General features: G+C 41.5%; 1 protein-coding gene across 1 annotated transcript in view; it reads right to left on the bottom strand.

The window, feature by feature from the left end:
• Positions 1–10,196: 10,196 nt before the first annotated feature.
• Positions 10,197–20,357, bottom strand: part of LOC146543843 (uncharacterized) — a 32,567-nt gene continuing 22,406 nt past the window's right edge. The window contains 2 exon segments of the mRNA XM_085229027.1: positions 10,197–14,193; positions 16,953–20,357. Coding sequence (XP_085085153.1) covers positions 20,070–20,357 — 288 coding nt within the window. The 3' untranslated portion in view covers positions 10,197–14,193; positions 16,953–20,069.

The following is a 20,357-nucleotide window of genomic DNA, read 5'->3' as shown; positions in this document are numbered from 1 at the left end:
AAAAGAAAGAAAAACAGCTTACCTTCCAAAAGCCTCCCATAGGCAGATAGTTCTGGCAAAGTGCTTGCGCCTCCACCGCCAGCCCTTAAATGAGGTCTGTGAGGGGCGGATCCTGGATCCACCCCTTCCTGTCCTTGACTGCATTATGTGCACCTGAGCTTCCCCGGGTTGGCCCCGGCTTCCCTCCAGGTGCTCGGTCGTCACTTCAGGCTGTGACTGAGCATTTTTGCTACAGCCTGATAGTGATGGGACGAGGTGGAATGGCTTTAAACTAACAGAGAGGAGATTTAGGTGACACGTGAGGAGGCAGGAATATTGTACTCAGGGTGCTGAGGCGCCGGCACGTGACGCCCAGAGCAGTCGCGACGGCCCCATCTCCAGAGGCGTTTGAGGTCGGGTCGGAAGGGGCTCCAGGTGGTCCGATCAAGTGGGGGACAGCCCTGTCTGTGGCGGACTATGGGATCCTTAAAGTGCTTTACGACCCGAGCCGTTCTGTGATAGAATTGGATCGACTGAGTCTGAGCCAATTTTTTTTTTTTTTTTTTTGGTTGGTTTTGCACTCCCGATTAATGATTGCATAGAGATACATGACTGTAAACCGAACCCAAGTTAAGAGTACAGCGCTGAAATGGTTTTGGATAGGGATTACTTTTGATATAATCTTATTCGGTTTTGGAAAAGCACTCGTCGCGTAAGCGATGCATCAGAATCTCCGGCAATTCTCAAGTCCCCGGCGAGCTTGAGCATTCCAGTTAGTCAACGATCGCGTGGATGGAGTCACGTACACTGACTTTTTCTAACTAACGTTCCAGCGAGTAATAACGGACGCACCACAAACTTGGCTGGAAATACAACGCCGCGGTTGATAGGAGGACTGCATAAGTGCTCAAACAACAACAAACATTGCACAAAACAAACTTACAAAACGAATCGCCTTCTCTAGTCTTAAAGTAAGCCTGCGCAGGGAACTTAATATCACGTAAGCCGCGTCCTCGATTCATGGCAGGAACGTATCAGTTACAGAAGTCATATTCTCCGGCTTCGTTGTGAAATAATTTCTAAGTTAATTGGAAGGGAATAAATATTCGCAGCCACTGAACGCTTACTGTCTTCTTGACACGTTCCCTTATGCACATTGATTCTCTCGGCGATGGGAAATAACAGTTTCTCATTTCTAGGCTGCCATTTTTGTACAACTTCAGACAAACTCAAAATATCAGTCTAAACAAAGTTAGAAGAATTAAGGGCGACCTAGTTAGCTGCTACCTATTTCTTACTCTAGCGGAGACGAACTATGAGACGCACCTTCCGATGCTGCGGTGAGTTGGCCAAGGCTAACAGATGCACTCTCGCCTGGCCGTTTGCTCGGCGCCTCTCTTCATCGGGAGCTGAAGCTGGAAACCTCTGGGCGACAGAGGAACAAGGAAATCGCTTACCAGTTCTGTAGTGAGAAAAAGACAAACTGGGCTTGGGAAAATTAATTGACTGTCAATAAAAAAGAAAAAAAAATTACTGATTTCAGTAGTAGAAAATAATAATGATACTAAAAATGAATATGCTTTGAGAAAATGCTTGTCTTCTCCCCCTTTCCCAGGCTTAACTTCTCATTAAGTACCTCTCTATTATTGCCATGATTTATGCTCAGATCCTTTTGTGACGGAACAGACAGCGAAAGATTATGTCGCGGTTTCTCTCTGCTGTTCCTTCCCTCTCGCTGTTTTCCTCTGCGCGAACGAGGGCCCTCTGTAGGCTGCCGTCCCTTTGGGGCCATACCCGCTTCAGCGGGAGTTCGTCCGTGGACGGCGGTCCCTTCGGTGAAGTAATTCCTCTTGGGTGGGTTATCCATGCCTGGGTTGCCTGCTCCGGCGTGGAATGCCTCCTTCTCTGACCTTCACGTTCCCTCTGCTCCTTCCCGCTCGCTTTGTATCCCTGTCCACTTCGTTCTGTCCTTTCTTACGTTCCTTTTCACCAAAAGCTCTGCTAACGATATCGTCTGGGTCCTGGGATGCGTCTGGTGCAGAGCAGGCTGAAGCCGACTGTAATCATCACAGGCGTCCCCTAATATTTCATAGAGATCGCTCCTGCTTCTTCCCTTCCTTCCAAAATCTTGCCACTGAAACCCAATAAAGATACCAAGATCTATTACTAGGAGGAATAAAAACCCTAAAGATTTTGAGCAGGATTTGCTAAAACAAAAACAAAAATGAAACAAAACAAAAAAGCGCGACTTTGACGAGATACTAGAATGAGTTGAGAAAATGAATAATAGGGTAGATCGTAGGTTTAGATCTCAAAAACCTTGAGAAACGATCACTAGCTGTGAGAGTGCTTTCCCCGGGTCACGGACTGTAAATCACATCATTACTAATTCATGAATGGTGAAATGCTATATTCTTTTTCCATTCCAAATTGATGCGCAACGGTCGGACTCTGATTGCGGTCGGAGTCTATGGGTAGCCAGAGAAAATCCCGACGTTAAGATACAATGTGAATTCTGGTTCTCCTAAATTTTTACCTGATCAGACATGAAGTGATATTCTTTTTTTACTCCGGACAGAATTCAGCTGTGCACCGTAACACCCGTGCACGAATTATTTCTTTTCGGATCCGGTCTAATCTTCCATAGAGAACGACTTCAAGATTCAGATTCTATATGTATAGGCCTGAATCGAACAACCCTTTTGATCACATTCTGGCATGTTTCCCAAGTTTAATAAAAAAAATATATTTTTTAATTTTCTCCATTTTTACCTCAAAGTCAACAGTTCATACATTTATAGAATTGTCAGGTGTTTGCCTACTGCATCGAAAGATGCAAGTTGGGAAGCTAGAAGACAGAAAACAAAACAATCAAAAAATTCCCAAAAAAACACCAAAAGTAAATCGGTTCCCTCTTCTCTCTCCGGTCGTGGGATTAGAACCTCTTTTCTTGTAACCAAAATCTTACGAATAAAAATGAAGCGGAGCCTCTGCCCTTTATCCTCTACAAAGAAGGCTGTGAAACTCTCTTTTGTCCCATTCAACTCAGCGAAGGTACGCTGAGAACGTTTGCTAAATCTGCCGACAAACTCAGTTCAGTAATAAAATATAAATCCTGTAACGTTAACGTAACAGATCACAGGCCTTCAACGGAAAATCATTAGGCTGCCTGATGAAAAATCAAGCGCTTCGGATCAGAGATACCAAAACTCTGACCGTAACTGAGAACAAAGCGGAAGTTGTCGTCACCGTAATTGTCACGTGATATTCCTCGTGACAAGATTTGTACGTATGAACCAGCAGGCAAATTTGAGTAAGACAAAGTATCGCTCGCACCTTCACTGCAAGAGAAATCTACATTTTTTTCTAGCTGATTTATCAAATAAAATTCAGCTCTGTCCCAGTATGTTCACGAGTGACAAAGCTAGCAAAAATCAGTGCCTATTAGAAATGTAGCCAAGTACTGAGCTTCTTTCCGTAGATTTCAAAATCGATAGGCTTTACAAAAACCACCGCGAGATTTTTTATCTGCTTGCGGTTACTGAGTAGAGAGCCCTGTGTCCCTCCGAGCTTTATTTTTGTCAGCTTTGTGTGAGTATTATTTAATAGTAGCCTCTGTTATCTTAATGCTGAATGAGGTATCGATGTCCATTCGGGTAACTGACAGATAAAGTGTACTCTTTGTTTTGTCAGCTTAGTCATGGTATGCTTACATTATGTGTCATGATTTAAATGTAACGTGGAGGAAAGTGAATTGAATGGCCTTAAAAACAAACATTTTAAAACAGTGTTTTTCAGTGTTGGTTAACATCCGAACTGCTCTATCTTCTGTAACCACGTTCATAGCCCAACCGTAGGAGCTGAGATAACACAGATTTACATTCGTGAAAGTAGCAGAACACTGAAAGAAAGCGCTGCTTTGGAGAAAAGAAAGGTTTTGAAGCAGCCTTGGGAATAATTTTAGGACAAGGAAATCGGGAGGGGAAAACCACAGGATTTTCCCATACAGACGCCTTCTTGCTCTTTCTTTCTCAGATTTCCAAATCCGTATCCTTCATACAAAGGAAGGACTAGGGAGGCAGGGGTAATATTCTTGTGAGAATTAGTTACTTAAGAAACAGTTGGGTTCCACTTAACAACAGTGAGATAGGAGTCACGGTGACGTAACTGCTATGAATAGTTCTGCTCGACGACTTGAAGGGTGCCAATAGGGGTGGGGTTTTTTTGCGTAGATTCCCAAAATTCTAAGCTCCTTCCTCGCTGACTTTGACGTAAGAAGTTTTGATACGCGCTACTGTTCTTGTTACCGTTAACTTCCTATGCTAGTTTGTTAAAAACAAAACAACGAAACCAAACCTCGTCGCAAATCCGATACGGGGATCGTAAGAAAACACAGGGCCCAAACCCAAATTTCCTCAGAGGACTTGACTTCACAAAAAGGAGCGAGAAGGGTTTTATTGATGAGAAATGCGTTATTCTTCTGGAACCTGAGATTCCATGAACGTGTACTTTACTCTGATCCACTCATTTGTTGACAAATAACATTGAGAAATTTCCATGTGAAGTGTTAGGGTGATTCGTATCTCTTTTTTTTTTAATGTCATCTTTTAATAATGTACTGTGAGAAGCAGGCTTTTAATAATAACCCGAAAGGCCTAGGAGAAGAATTTCATGAAAATTGGGGCTGTCGAGTAGTACTGTCAATCTCTGACTCAGGTCACGTCCCTATCATTTCCCGTTCCTTGCAGGGCTCTTTACAGATATCTGAAAGTCGTCTTAGCTGTAGGTCTTGGTTTATTCCCGCAGAATAATCACACGTGCTAACTACATGTTTTTAGTATTACAAGCTATTCTAAACATGGAATCTGTGTACAAATACCTTCAATATCTTGTATTGTGAACTTGTAAAGAAAATACTAACAGCACCATTATCCGCTTCAGTCTACTGTAAATAATTATTGGAATGGTTCTCATCAGCCAATAGAATAAATTCCGTTTCCAGTTAAACCGTCTCACGTAAAACATACTTGTTTCACCGAACGTGTACCGAAAGAAGTTGAAAAAAAATAAATTACTGACTTTACCGGGTATAGAAAAGTTATTTATTCAGTAACATTTGTTGCTGTCTTTTTACCTTGAGGACGACAGGGATCTCAAAGGAAGGTCGCTGCAAGCACTTAACCTCTGTCAAAAGAAACTGTTTCAACTCGTGGACCAGTTCTTCACTGTTCTGCGTCTGTCATTTATTTCAGTGTACGGTAGTTAGAGATCAAAACGGCGGATGTTTCTTTTAGGTAATGAAGCAACAGCTGTGTTACTGCCTTCCTTAGTGAAAGTTAGTGGCTTCATTGCTATTTGGAGCATAATCAGCACGCTTCATGCTCCATACAGCCAGTGCATAAAGTGTGCAAGAGTCGCATACAGTGCATACTCGATCACTGTAAATCACTTAGTAGCCCACAGAATGGATGTTTGGCTATTGGACTAGAAAATGCACTTGGTCATACAAGTTTTCCATTTATATATAAATGATTGTGTCGGCAAGAGACAGAAAGCTGAATAGACCAGCTTCTCAGCCAGAGGAGGGGAAGACAAAGTACTGTTGCAATATTGTCTCGTATTTTGGATGCCTTTCTTCAGTGCCAAGGTGGCATTTTGTGACAGTTAATAATTATTATGGGCACAACCCTGTTTTAATCACCCGAAGGACCGGGCAATTCTGTTCTTTTGGCTGAGGGCTTATACCGGTAGTGAATATGTGTTAAAAAGCCTGCGTTGAAAGTAAGTTTGCACTTTTGTGCAGGGTTTAATGTTTGCAGAATCCTCCCTATCTGAATTGGAAACTAGGAAAGGAGCAGCACGGGGTTCTGGAACTTGGAGCCTCAGCCGAGAAGCCAACGGAGATTGACTGAGATTAAACTGTCAGTTAGGGTATGGCCCTCATTCAGACCGCTGACATCACAGTAGGGGCGTGTTGGCTGAATATGAGCAGCTGCAAGGAAAGCAAACGATGAACTCTCTCCTTGCCAACAAATGTCAAATCCCTAAACATTCCACTCAGTTAATATGTATTCGCTAGCTAGCAAACGCTGTGAGCAGCAAAGCATAGATTTAAGCTCAATTTCTTTCCTTCCTTGAATAACAGACGTGTAACGAGATAGGACTGCCCATTTCCATTGCACCTTTCCATTTGCAACCTTACAATATTATGAATCATTTTTACTATGCTAATTTTAAATAAGAACTAGACCTTTTTAAGGGAGGAACTTTTCCTACTATTAATTATCTTAGCTGGATTTTGCCTAGATTTTCACAAAATCTTCTCTCGTCTGCATTCTTCCATCCATTCTCTTGTACTGGTCTTGTTTGCGCACCTACGCCACAGGATAGGACGACACATCTTTGCGAGCGTGAAACTGAGATGGCTGGTTGCAGAGAAAAGAATACTTATTAACTCATTGATTCAGCGTGTCTGGGTTGTCTTGTTAAGCAGCATTGGACTCCACAGGTCCTAAATAAACGGTAAATTCTTGGAATGGAATTTTAAAGGACGTTTCTTTGGCAGATATTTTTATCTGTGTGTGCTTTTACTTTCCAAGTGTAGCAGAAATGCTAAGTCGTGGCCTGAAGCAGTGATGGAGCACCTGGTGGGAAGACAGGGCCAACCCAATGGAGCTCAGGTGCGCGCAATGTCACTGAACAACCAGAAGGAGTGGAGCCAGGATCCCCTCCTTCCCAGGCCTCATTTAAGGGTTGTCAGGGAAAGGTGAGGGCATCTTTTGTTGGAGATACTTCAGTAGATGAGGCCTTCTGAGGGTAAGTAGTGTTTTTATCTGTGGCGTTGTTGGTTGTGGGCAGATCCTGATTTGCTCCAGCCTTGGGCTTTGCTGTTTTGCTATTATTGCTACGCTTTCTGTTGTGTCATACTCTTTCTTAGACCTCATTCGCGGGTTGGCAGCAGAGGTATCAATGGCGAGCACTGATTTTTGGCCGACATGGTAGATACAAAATCAGTTCACACAGCATGTATGAAACGTCTGACTGCCAGCTACTAAAGCCTGTTGTTAGGATAGTCAGCTCATTAGGCGTAGCGCACAAAGGAACGCTTGCTTTTTATTAATATTGTTTTTTTTCCAGCAAAGGATGTCAGACATCATTTCTGACTATCTAATAGAGAAAATTAACCTTGTAACACATTGAAAACAAGATATAAAAAGCACGATATAAATGTAATCTCAATGAAAAAGAAATGCTTCTAGCTGCACCTTGTGAAGCTGTTATTAGAGACGAGCATGCCTTTCTGAGCATGCCTAAGAAAGCCTCTTTCCATTATATTAATTGCACGTGCTACAGAACAAAGCAAAAAGGAATCCTCTTTGTGGAACGCCTGGTGCAGCATTTTCAAAGGGCCCCCACGCCTGTTTAGGCCACAGTTTTTGCCAACCGCACAAATTCAGAGCTCATCTTTCAGTTACAGATTGCGCTTTCAGCCTGATGAAAGTGACACGTGCCGAGTCACCTGAAATAATAGAAAGGAACATCACACAAGGAAGAAAAAAATTGAAGAAATGCTTGTTTTTGAATTCTTACACCGCTTGACAAAATCTCAATTCTCTTAAGAAAGCAGAAAGTTCAGAAATAGCACCTTGAAACAGTTCAGTGTTTATTACTTGATGGTGAGAAAGGAGAAAAATAATGCAGTAAAGCATATGAAACTGAGGATACAGAAGAAGAAAAAATGAGTAAGCAATCCCTTAAGTTATTTCCCTGCTTTTAAGTCAGTCACTCAAGGAAATCCAACAAAGGAACACAAGTAAGTAACGAGATTGGAAGTCAGAAATTATCTTTCAGTTAATCCCCATACAAGTTAAGTTATTTTTCCATAAATTGTAACATTAGAAATAATCAAAACCCAACCAGACCGTGTGACGCTAGGAAATTATGCATATTTCTAATTTATGCTGTACTGTAGTCTGTTGGGCATTTTGTTTGGCAAATTCAGTAACAGCCTTGGACTTCTCAGCTTTCCTCATTTCTCCCTTTGTGAAACGTTGTATTTATTTCCTCAGTTCACTTCTCTGTGGCCCGTCCATATTTTCCTCTCTTCAGTAATTTAATTCCAGCCTTCATGAGTGGAGCACCATCAGGCTCGTCCTTAGGAGGAGTCTGTGTTTTAACTTCACTTTCAAACACAGATGCACAGAACGCCTTCTGTAATTTTTTAAAAGATTCAACTCCCTGAAACAGACTAAAAGTAGAGGGAAAGCGGCACGTTTTCCAAGAAAAAAAGTCATTGGCACGTAGGCTTCAATTACAGTCCATACAAATGAAAAAAGGCATTAATTCCATGCCCAATATAACCTTGTGGTACCATGGTAAACTACATTTCAACATTCAAGAGATCTGGATATTTATTAACTTAGTGCTGCACTGCAACAGAAGTTTTTCTTTGTCCCTTGTTCAGACACAATGCTTTTCATTCACATCTATTCAAGAGATCCAGAATATCTGTCTCCATACTTTCCCCCCCTTTCCACTCTCAAAATTGCTAGCCACATAATAATTCTTTTTCCCTTTGATTTAGATTCTGAATTGTTTCTATTTCAACTCATCACTGCGCTTAACTTCCATTTATTTTCATTTTGTAGAGAAGAATTAGTTGATTGTTCTTTCATGTTTTACCTCACTGACATAACTTGCTAAAGTTTTACCTTTTTGTGGCTTTTTGCATAGAACTGTTTCTTTACTGTGAAAAGGAAGTTTGCACTCCGTGCTATGTACAGCTAGGAAAAAGTTTACTACACTTTAAAACAACACTGTCTTGCTTTTTAAGGGCTAAGATAGCCAGTTTTGGTTGCGTAATCGTACAGAGGTACGTGGAATCAGAACACTCAATTGGGAATGTTGTTATATAGTTAGAGAATAAATTGCAACCACAGCAGTTTAAAAGCAGCCTCTTCTCGTGCCTCTGCAGCTAGATCCTTCTTTCATTACTCTCCTCGGCTGCTTTGAAAAGGTCTGACAAACTAGACATCTCTGGATCAGCACGGAAACTATCATACCTACTCACTTGTTACAGAGGGTAGCTCTGCCTCACCCACTTGTGTTCACTTGCTTCTCAAGACTACTGCCCTACGTATCCTGAGAGATTTAAAGAAACTTCTCAGTTCTCCATTTACGATGAGGTGAAGGATGAGCTGGGAGAAGGACGCCTAAAGGAGAAACTAAACAGAAACACAACTTTCCATCCGTTTGAGTACACCATCCCTTTTTGAAGCGTACAAAAATTGTTAAGGAAAAAGGACAACTTCATTCTTTTGCCCAAACGTCCTTTAAAATAACTAACAACAGAAATCTTCACTATAGTTTTCTAATGCCTCCAGAAATTACGAAGCATTGTTTTCCTTTCAAAAAACAACATTTCTAGTGAGCAGTTTGTGCTGTGAATTTCCCTTCTGCATCGACTATGTGCTGGAATGAAAGAATCTACAGGAAGGGAAGAATCCGCCAAGAATATTCTCCCAGCACCTGCTCTTTCATAGAGATGGCTGTCAAATCATCTTCTCTGAAGTACTAAATTACACAGACAAAATGTCATCCATTTTTTAATCTCCGTTTAAGAACAGAACGGGGAAAGCAGAGAGGCTCCTCCTTAGAGAACAAGCATCTAAAGATAGAAATGCACTGTGTAAGATTTTACTGAGCAACACCTGTAGTATGAGAGGTGATGGTGAGCTGGGAGGTTTTTTTTTCTCCCGGTTTCTTACATTCCTTATCTCAACAGCTTAGCCAGTCTCTTGGTGAATCATCTTTTCTTTGTGAGAAGACAACTCTCCTCGCTGGATGAGGACTGAAGAATCGGTGGCTCATATGGATGTAGGCAATCCGAGCTATCACTTTGAACTGCTGCTGCTGCACAAAAGGAAAGACAACATAAAATAGACATGCGATGCCTGTAGAAGAGTCACTTGGAGTCCCAGGTTTTCTTTTGACATAAAATCCGTCCATCTTCATTGAGCATCTCAAATGCAAAAAAGTGATTTTAGAGGAAATTTCCTTTAACGTAGCTCAGGTGTGACTGAAGGTGCACAAGACAGGTGACAGAAGGTAAAAGCATCGGATACTTCAATTTCACAGACAAAGTGAATTGATACAAAGATACCTTTTCAAATGTTACCTAAGATTAATGGCAATAAGTGGCAACCCAGACAAGACAATTCAGGAAAAGGGTAGAATAAAGACTTTATAAAAATAAGATGACTAGTCAAAAAACAGAATCGCCCCGTTAGCCTTGTTGTATAACAGTGTATTAAACCTTGTAGAACAAGAAGAAAAGTAATATTTCAAAGGCAGAGTACAGTGACATAAAGCTCAGACCATCTATGTCATCTAGCGCGCATGTAACACAATTAGTGAAGGCGATGATCTAAAAATGAAAGAAAAAAAACAACGTACAGTAACCGAGCAGAAGGTATCCATTATTCACACAACCGCGTGTAAGGAAAGCGCAGAGGAGGTGAATGTTAGAGGCAGTACTCAACTGAGTTGCTTCTTTATGGAATTGCTTGTTTACTCAATTCAGTTTCTAAATTCTAAATTCCAAAGATTTCCTATTATACGTACAAAATATCTTACAGGAAAAATGTTATAGGATGTATAAAGAAGTTTTGGGGCATTATTTTTAGTGGCTGGGAAAATCTTATTTATGTTCTTTCTCTGTAGCAGATATCACCACAGAGACACCAAGGAAAGGGTGCTCTTACAGACAAATGCTACCTTATGTACTACTACTGCATAGAATCAGACCAAAAAAAAAAAAAAAAAAACACGCCACACACAAAGAGACTTTCAAATGTAATATGGCATTATAGTGAATGTAATATAGTATATTCCTTCCCCAAATACATTATTTAATTAATTTTACAGGTGTTTCCTCTTATGATGATTCATTGTGTCCACTAGCAAAAAGGAATAACTTGTTAAATCACAGTTAGTACCAAGGTCTTGGCAGGAACCATAAGAACTCAAGAGGTGAATGCATGTGAACACGCCTCCTACATACTTACTGCTTACGATTTTGAAATCCAATTATTTCTGTCCATAACAGAGGCAAGTCTGAGCAAGAATATCTTCATAGTTTGTGAGACACTTACGCTGAAAACGGGAACTATGAGAACAAATGGAATTTGATTGCCTATACATTGCAAATACGATTTTTCAAGACAAATTCCCTCCTCCATTTACAACTTTGAAGATCTCAACTCTTGACTGAACCACATGAGAAAAAGGGGAAAGAGAAGAACAGTTGCCTGAGAATTAGATGAAATGTTTCCATCAGTTCTTGAAAGGCGGTCAGCTACATATCTCCCATTAGTTTCAAAGTGAGAAAAGCATATTGGCATAGGTCATAATCTGCCACATTTCACATTTTCATCAAATACCAAGGCATTTGCCTTTATAATTTTTAAACAAATTTGTTACTGCTACTTCTATACAGTCTAAAATGCCTTTTATCCAGAGAAACAGCTTTTATGTTTCTCTCTTTTACTCTAATGCATTTAAACAACAAAGAACATTCCCCCCCTCCCCCTTCTTCAGCTGCAGGGGGTAAAGGAGAAATGAGGGAGTACTCAATCGTGTCGTTAAAATATGCGTGCTACTTAATGAGAAACTCTTAAGATAAAAGTTATTGTAACTGTAGATAAAATAAATAAATAATAGGATACTACAAGAGCAAATCTATTATCAAAACGTCTTCTATTTTGCATATATTACTCTATATACATTATAGGAGGGCTGTTCCAAAAGTAATGCTTCCTATTTTATTACGCTGGCCCACAACATTGTATGCAAATTTCGGTGGCGTGTTTCTGGGATTTGAACCTTCCCACTCGTTGCATTCTGCTGCTGCGTGACAGGTGGCAGCAGAGTCTGACAAAATGGCAGCTGACATGGAAATGCATATGAAGCAAAGGGGTGTCACTGAATTCCTCCACGTGGAAAAAATGGCACTCGTTGACATTCATCGACACTTGCTGAACATTTATGGAGACCAAACACGGGGTGTGAGCGTAGTGAGCAGGTTGGGGTGTGTTTCAGCAATGGCAACTAAGGGTCACCTCCGCTAGTGCAGATAGATATGAGTGCAGCATGCAGGCTCTTGTTCAGCACTGGCAAAATGCCTCGATACTGGTGGTGACTGTTGAAAAACAGTATTTTTGTAGCTGAGAATTTTCTCTCTCCAATAGTGTCATTGTGCTGGTTTTAGCTGTTGTATTTTCCACAGAAATAAGTACGAGGCATTACTTTCAGAGCAACCACCGCAAACGTAACGTCAGCTGCCAGTCACTAGATTAGGTTATGACTGCGTTTGCTCATAGAAGGAGCCTTCTAATATCAGGAGAGATCTTGTAGTTTATGTGTGTATGTCACTTATTTGGCTCAAAAAACTTGAACAGAGAGAATCATCTCGTGTGCTCAGCAGGCATATCCAGCAGGCAATGGGTTTGTTTTGCTTCAGGACCGGACTGAAAATACCAATAAAGAAATTACACAAGGGTAAATTTTACATCCAGGTTGGGGCTTCCTCTCGTCACAGAAAAACACTCAGTGTTACATGGAAGAGTTCAAGCTGCAAAACTTCTCCAGAGCAACCCCGTTTTCCCTTCTTTCCGTGGTGCCAACAAGGCAAAATAACAATTACATTTCATTATGCTAGCTTTCTCTCAGCTCTTTGTGTAAAGGCGCAAAGAAGTTATACGCAGAGAGAAAGAGAAAAATAACGCACCAAAGAATGACTTACTTTGAGAGGCCTCGGTCACAAAAGCAAGACGGTGCGACAGATATATTTTCAGAATCTAGCACTGATTATATAATAAACATGACATCACAAAAGAACAATAGGAACAACGTGTTTAAAAAAAAAAAAGCTCATCAAATGTCTTTATGGTGAGAATTACTTAATTTCAGATGAGGGAGCAAAGCTGTGTGACGTTACCCTGTCTGTAATTTGGGTAAAGCACTGCGGAACCTGTTGCTGTAAATAAACATGACTGAGAGAAATCCTTGTGTAACCATAGAAAGATCGCGGTTTCTTCTCACCATGTGAATTTATGTACACTTCAGCAAACCAGTAAGAACACATTCATTTTCTATTAATTCAAAATCGGAGAAAAGCATACCAGAGTTCTGGGGTACTCACAGTAAATGAAATTTATTTTCCCAAAGTCCAAACCCTTCTTTCTTTGACAGCAGCTGGTAGGCCATCTCTCACCAGCATCTCCAGCTTGCTTTCTCTTCCTGTCCAGTTGAGAAGAGGGAAGGAGCCCAGGTAGGTGTGTAGTCCTGAGACAAATCTAACCCAGCAAGCCGGTCATCACCTTCACATCGTTCCTCATTCGTAGGTTGATTTTTCCTGGATTTTTCCTAGCAGCCTCAATGAGCAAACCCACTACCTCATCCTGTCCTTAAAAGGATGCAAACCGTCAGCTTCCCCTCTTTTTCAGATTCCTAGTCCCGCCCTGCTCGTCTACCAGCATTAGATATCAGTCATGTAAACCCTATCAGGCATAAAGCAGCCCCTGAGATTGAGCACTATTAACTCTTCAGAGCTTCTTAAGTTTCAGTATATGAAAACAACTTCAAAAAGCAAAATCAATGACATTCATCAGCGTGGTTTCATTGCAGCTCTGCTTTCAAAGAATTACTTTTATATTCCAAATCAGCCAAAGAAAAAAAGAAAAAAGGCATCGAGAGTAAAATGACGCGTTCGCATAAGCAAGTCCTTCTTACTAGTCATTCACGTAAGCAACACAAATAGCACATATAATATGTCACCAAAGGCACAGCTTATTAGTGTGCTCAGATACCTGAAGGGAAGGAATAAATATGACGGAGTTAGGCTCTTTGCAGTGATGTCCAATGACAGGACAAGAGGCAAAGGGTACGAGCTGTAACACAGGTGGTTTCCTGTGAACGTCAAGAAACCCTTCTTTACTGAATGGGTATCAGAATACTGTCAAAGGCTGTGCAGTATCCTTCAGAGGAGATCTTCCAAAGCAGCCTGGACATGACCCTGAGCAGCTTGAGGTAGGTGGTCTTGCTTGAGCGAGTATCCTCCAGAGGTGTCTTCCAACATCAGCCCTGTTGTGTTTTTACGTCCGCCACACAATCACGCATGGTTGCATCTCATGTATCAGAGGAACTGGCTTATGGCTGAAAGCATATAAAAATGAATTGACATTAAAGAAAGACTTTCCTCTGAAACGGCACGGAGAATAGACAAAAGCACACATTTTTAATCACTAATAAAAGTCAACTACTTCACTGCTATTGATCTTAACCTTAATCAAATGTATTTGTAATGCAAGACTACTTTAAACTGATGGATTTTTCTCCAAACACTTCCTCCCCTTTGAACTCCAGCAATGTTTCCACTGGCATCAACTCAACTCACTAGGTGGAAAAGAATATACCCAATAGGAAAAACTGAGAAGAAAGAAACTAGTGACATGTTGAGAAGAGTTATTGACTGAACATATTAAGATTAAATAGAAACACGCTATTAAATCACTAAAAGATAGGGACAGGACAAAGAGTGGATATTGCCTTAGTTTCAGCAGGGACAGAGTACTTTTTCTTCTAAATGGCTGGTATGATGCTATAATTTGGAGAAGTACAACACTGATAACATTTTCAGTTGCTCTGGAGTAGCTAGGAACAGAGTGGAGGATGTTTTAGTTTTCTCAGCTTCTCCCACTGTACAGGAAGAGGGCTGGGAACAGCACAGGGAGCTGGAAGGGAACAGAATCAGGATAGCTGATCTAAACCCAGCCAAGGCAATATCCCATACCCTATGCCATGATGCGCAAGGAAACTTTCCAAAACAGGAGGAAGTGCAAAAGGAGGGCAACTGATGCTTGGGGACTGGCTGGGCATCAGTCAGTGGAGACTGAGCAATTGCTTACACATCAGCGGTTATACATAAATACACAAGTACATGTATCATAGCCATTGTCCTCTTTCCCCCCTTTCTTTTCTCTACATTAGAAAATTCTTTTTAACTTCAATCCACTAGCTTTACTTGCTCCTCAACCCCCCCCCCCCCCCACCTCAGAGTCTCCTCCTCTGCCCCCACATGGAAAATCTGTTCTGGACTCAGAAATATCGTAACTGAGGGAAAAGGATGAAAAAAGCTGATGCCTTATGTATGGGGGATGTCATTTATTTGTCAGCTCAGGATGTTCTTGTTTTATAGAGCTGCTTCTGTTTTATAACTTCTTGACACACCACGGTTGGAAATGCTCACCTAATCGCACTGCAGTGTGTGTTTGCTAAACGCCTTTCGTTCTGCCCTTGGCTACGTTCCCTCTCATTGTAGCAAGGGTGCAAATTCGACTGATTGTTACAGTAAAAAGTTTTGAAAGTGGATGTCTGAAGGGCAAGATGTTCTGAAGTACACAAGCAACTTAAAAGCCTAAGTCCTTTTTAGGCACTTGGACACAAACTTAGCTTTTCTACAGAGAACGAAAAGTACATTATCACACCCCAGAAAATGAATTCCAGCTCCAAGGAGAACAGAACCTATTACTAAACTGTAAACAGCTTTCCTAAACAATGTTCCACAACTTAAGATAAATGCTGTACTGGATTCCTAACGTGGCAGTTCTTACATTATATTCAGAACAATATTGTGTGGATATGTCAGTATCCTTCGTGTTCAATTATCATCACCCTCCTGTAGTCTTATCTGCAAACTGCATGATTGAACAGTTTTTCAATAACGATATCAGTCGTACCAAGAGGATATAAAAAAAAAAATCAAAAAAAACACTAATTGTCAATGCCACTACTATGTGAAATCCACATAAAATCCACATGAATGCTTTTTGTTTTTATTATAACCGTTTCTAAAAGACAAATAACTGTTGGAACAAACAGGCTGGCCTTCACTGCTCAGGGGGACTACAGACCAAAGTAAAACAAGGAAAATCATGTTATCTCCACAGTCTTCATTTACTAAAACAAACAGCAGAATCCAGCCTCTTGTCAGGCTGGAACCCTGTGCCCTGGCTGGCAGAGGTTTGCAAAGATACTAAGATGTAACTATGATTGTCCATAGAATTTGCCATTAAACACTTACAAGATACAAAGTGACAGCCAGGTGGATGAGGAGGGGAATGTTTGTAAATGCACAGAACTTACAGACCCAGGACAGTGCAGCTGGGCTGGGACTAGGCAATGAGAGTCAGACAAAGTTTATATGTGCTTCTAATATTCAAATTCATTTCCATGGAGGGATGACTTAATTAAGGTGAGCTGCACAAAATTCATCTCATTTCCATTTATATTCCATGCCATACTTAACTGACGTTACAAGAGAGATACTCTGCTATGCTTCATTGCTTTCATCACTTTCTAGTCCTATTGCAGATCAACAACGCATACAAGTGTACTGTTCTTCTTGGAGCCCCAATCCAGAGAAGGCAGCAGAGGAGCTGAACGGCGTTTCTATTTCAGATGCTGAAGCATCTAGTAACTTCGGATGATGCCTAAAATTTCAGACACAATACTTCCAGGCACACTTACCAGGATCGGTAAATAGTTTTATGTCATAACTACCACTGCTAGTTTGGGGCAAGCACTCCAAAGTGCACGTACAGAAGAATGTATGCAAATATAGCATACGTGAAAAGTTTACTTCAATATTCTAGCTTATTTTTAGTATTGTTCTTTACGTTTGGAAGAGATCTAGAGTATTCTGTTCTTCAAATGGCTCTTGTTGGCACCAGCAGTTATCCAACAAGGTCTACTTCCTCTCTATATGAATATACAGTATTCAAGTCTTAGACTGTCACGTCAATTCGCTTAACTTCTGCCCATGAAACTGTTAAAATAAGCTGCCTTCTTAAGCTGTAATCTAGCTCTGAAAGGTCTGTTCAGATGTATTCTAGCGGTACCCATTGCCTCCTTACCACAGAGATAGTCTTTGTGAAGGGTGCGTCATGCCTTTCCTTGGGCGTCAAGGTGTTGTACATCGCTATTGCCCAGTATTCTGTAGACAGCAGATCAAAAAAAAAAAGTCCACACTTTTGTGAAAGAGCTCTAGGTCCATTTTAACCATTTAGGTATATCTGCCCTGTATCACTGGGCAGTAATTTTCAAAGTTACTATACGTCCTTGATTTTGGTCAAGCCTTTTGCTATCACTTTCCACTGTACCGATTCTTTTGGGAAATACTAATATGGGTGCAGTAATACCAGCAAACCAACTCCAAATCCGGTGATCAACTGTTCTTCAAGCACCTTTCTCTTAAAACCTAACTGAATGGCTCTTACCTCTCACTCCAGTAATAGCTTGAGATGTCGCTTGTTGGGGAAACTCCACTCGTGGCAGGCTCTAATTCAGCCAGTCCTACCGGCTTGTGGAAATAGGTCTGTTGCACTACATTGCACAATTTGCAAGTTTTTGCACGTTGTCCTGCTGTCAGCTGAAGAATGAAAATTAATTCCCTACAGCCAAATTCACTACCTCAAATGGGAAATTCTTTCAAGTGAGACTAAAGCAACTTCTCATCACTTTTGAATAGATGGTGAATTTATAATGGTATGAAATGACATAATCTTGCACATACAACACTTACTCTCTAAGATATCTGTTTTCTTGGGTGACATTGTTCTGTAAAAGCAGAAATGCGAGATAAAATGACAACTTATTATGCCTAATAAATACTATAAAAATTATCTTAACCTCCTAGCATTCTGCCTGCTCTTTTCTCTCTAGCAAGATAACTATTTCAAGATTCAGCTATGCAACGGAACTTGAAGCAGTTTCTAAAGATGTTAATTCTGTCACGTATAACTGTTAACGTTCACACCACATATAATACAATTATCAGCATCTGCACACACAACAGAATTCAAAACATCATTGATTTTTATTATTACTCAGATCCATCTCAAGGAATTTAGCTTTGGCCACAGAGCAATTGAATGAAGTTTCTATATGCATCACCACAGCTGTAAATCATCGGTTGCGTTTCGAGAGCATAGCAGGGCACAGCGATCACAATCTCTGCACTTCAAAAATAAAACTTTCTGAGAATTCTTCGGCAGACCACCAAATTGTAAGCAAGCTGAACAAAAGCAATGTATTCTCCTAACATTACTGCTTTAAGGGCGTTCCTCTCTAAGAAGATCTGAATGATTCTTAAGATAAAAGGTGCTGTAAGGACATAGTCAGCATAATGCATGTATATCAAAATACAGATGCCATGTCTTTAATGTCACTTGTGCACTGACCTCAAAGCATATAAGCATATTGAGATAAACTATTTCTATTTCAAGACTAATTTGGGGGGAAAAAAAAAGAACTGCACAATACACAGTACGAGCAAATTTACTATAACGAAAATTAGGTCCAGCAAGTTTTCAAATAAAAATCCCGCTTGTTTGACAATTTCGGAGGCCCGTAACTACCACTGAACGGGTGAAAGCAATACAGAGGAAACACCAATAAGTCCAGCAGGTGCCAGCCAGCATACAGTCCCATCAAAACACAGAAAGGGAAGACTATCACTGTGTAGAGATTGTTTGTATTATCACGTGGTCCTCTGCTTAGCAGTCAAAGGCACATTCGTAAAGACAAATGCTACGGGGTCCAGCATGCCTCGATCTGACACATTTGAGTAGTGGCCATTTCTGCACTACCTCAGCAGGTAGTGGTGCCTGCCACAGATGGGTATCCACAACATACCAGTTCTCAACCAATTTACTGATCTGTAATGATGCAGATTGGACTGCAATGAAGCGAAATCTTCTAAGATTCAGCAATAATACATCAACAACAGGAAGCAATTATTGTGATTCGGACCCAGATCAGAATTAGCATAGACAGCTTTCCTCCAAGCTGATATTGATAGATTACAAGTATAGGAGTCTGCTGAAGATTATTCATATTCATGAAGACTTTCTTAACAGAGACATACAGAAACACAATGCAAAATACCAGACACACAGATTCTACCACAAAATCCAAGATGATCTCAATTTGGTCTCAGAAACTTTAAACGTACCCTGGCAAGAAGCCTTACACCTTACGCAATTCACACATCGCTGTCTCACCTGATACCTACAATCACAGAATCACAGAATGGTAGGGGTTGGAAGGGACCTCTGGAGATGGAGTCCAACCCCCCTGCCAAAGCAGGCTCCCTACAGCAGGCTGCACTGGTACACCTCCAGAGAAGACACCGCAACCTCTCTTGTTAGGCCATTCCAGTGCTCCATCGCCCTCACTGCTAAGAAGTTCTTTTGCATACTGGTGAGGAAGAACTTCCTATGCTCCAGTTTATGGCCGTCTTCCCTTGTCCTGTTCCCACAGACCTCTGAAAAGAGGTTGGCCGTGTCCCTTTGTCTCCCGCGATTAAGATACTTACAAATATTAATCAGATCCCCTCTCAGTCTTCTTTCTTCAAGGCGGAACAGACCCAGGTCACCAAGCCTTTCCTCCCAGGGGAGGTGTTCCAGGCCCTTTTATCATCTTTGTGGCCCTCCGCTAGTCTCCTTCCGAATGATCCCTGTCTTTTCTGTACTGGACAGCCCAGCACTAGATGCAGCACTCCAGGTGACGCCTCGCCAGGGCAGAGGAGAGGAGGAGGATCACCTCCCTTGACCTTCCAGCCATGCACCTTTTAAAGCACCCCAGAACACCATTGGCCTTCTTAGGCCAGCAGGGCATGCAGCTGGCTCAGGTCCAACCTGTCATCCACCAGGGACCCCCAGGTCTTTATCCACAGAGCTCCTCCCCAGCAGGACATGCCCCAACCTGATTCTGGCAGTTATTCTTTGCCTGGTGCAAGACTCTACACTTGCTTTTGTGAAACCTCACCTGGTTTCTTAGCTCTCCAATCTGTCCAAGTTTTGCTGAATGGCAGCACTGCCATGAGGTGCATCATCTCTCCTCCCAGCTTTGTATCATTGTCTCGCTCCGATTGACAGCTTTCTAATGTATTCACCCTTATCCGCCCCCACCCCGCTCACTTGGCAGGGGCGAAGACATCAGTTTTCTAATGGCTTGGAGAGCCGTGCAGGTTACCTGGAAGAGGCCCTAGGACCTGGGGTTTTGCTTTCCTCAAGATTCTTGAGCTTTTGTTCTGGCCACCCGTTAACTAATTTCTCTAGCCTGACTGTGGGTAACCCATTCATCAAATCTCGTGGAACACCCTGTAGCCAGCCCAGTGCCCACAGACAATTACCTTTATGATCAATATTTCGCCTACCTGTTTTTACGGACAATGAAACCCTTCCAGTCCCACTGAGCTTTGGGCTAGGTGGCCTGGGGGCAAGGCTGACCGCCGCATCGAAAGTATATTCGGTTTT

Source organism: Meleagris gallopavo, chromosome 8 (genome assembly GCF_905368555.1).
Source record: "Meleagris gallopavo chromosome 8, MGAL_WU_HG_1.1, whole genome shotgun sequence".
Lineage (NCBI taxonomy): Eukaryota > Metazoa > Chordata > Aves > Galliformes > Phasianidae > Meleagris > Meleagris gallopavo.
This window is presented reverse-complemented; position numbering and strand designations above follow the sequence as displayed.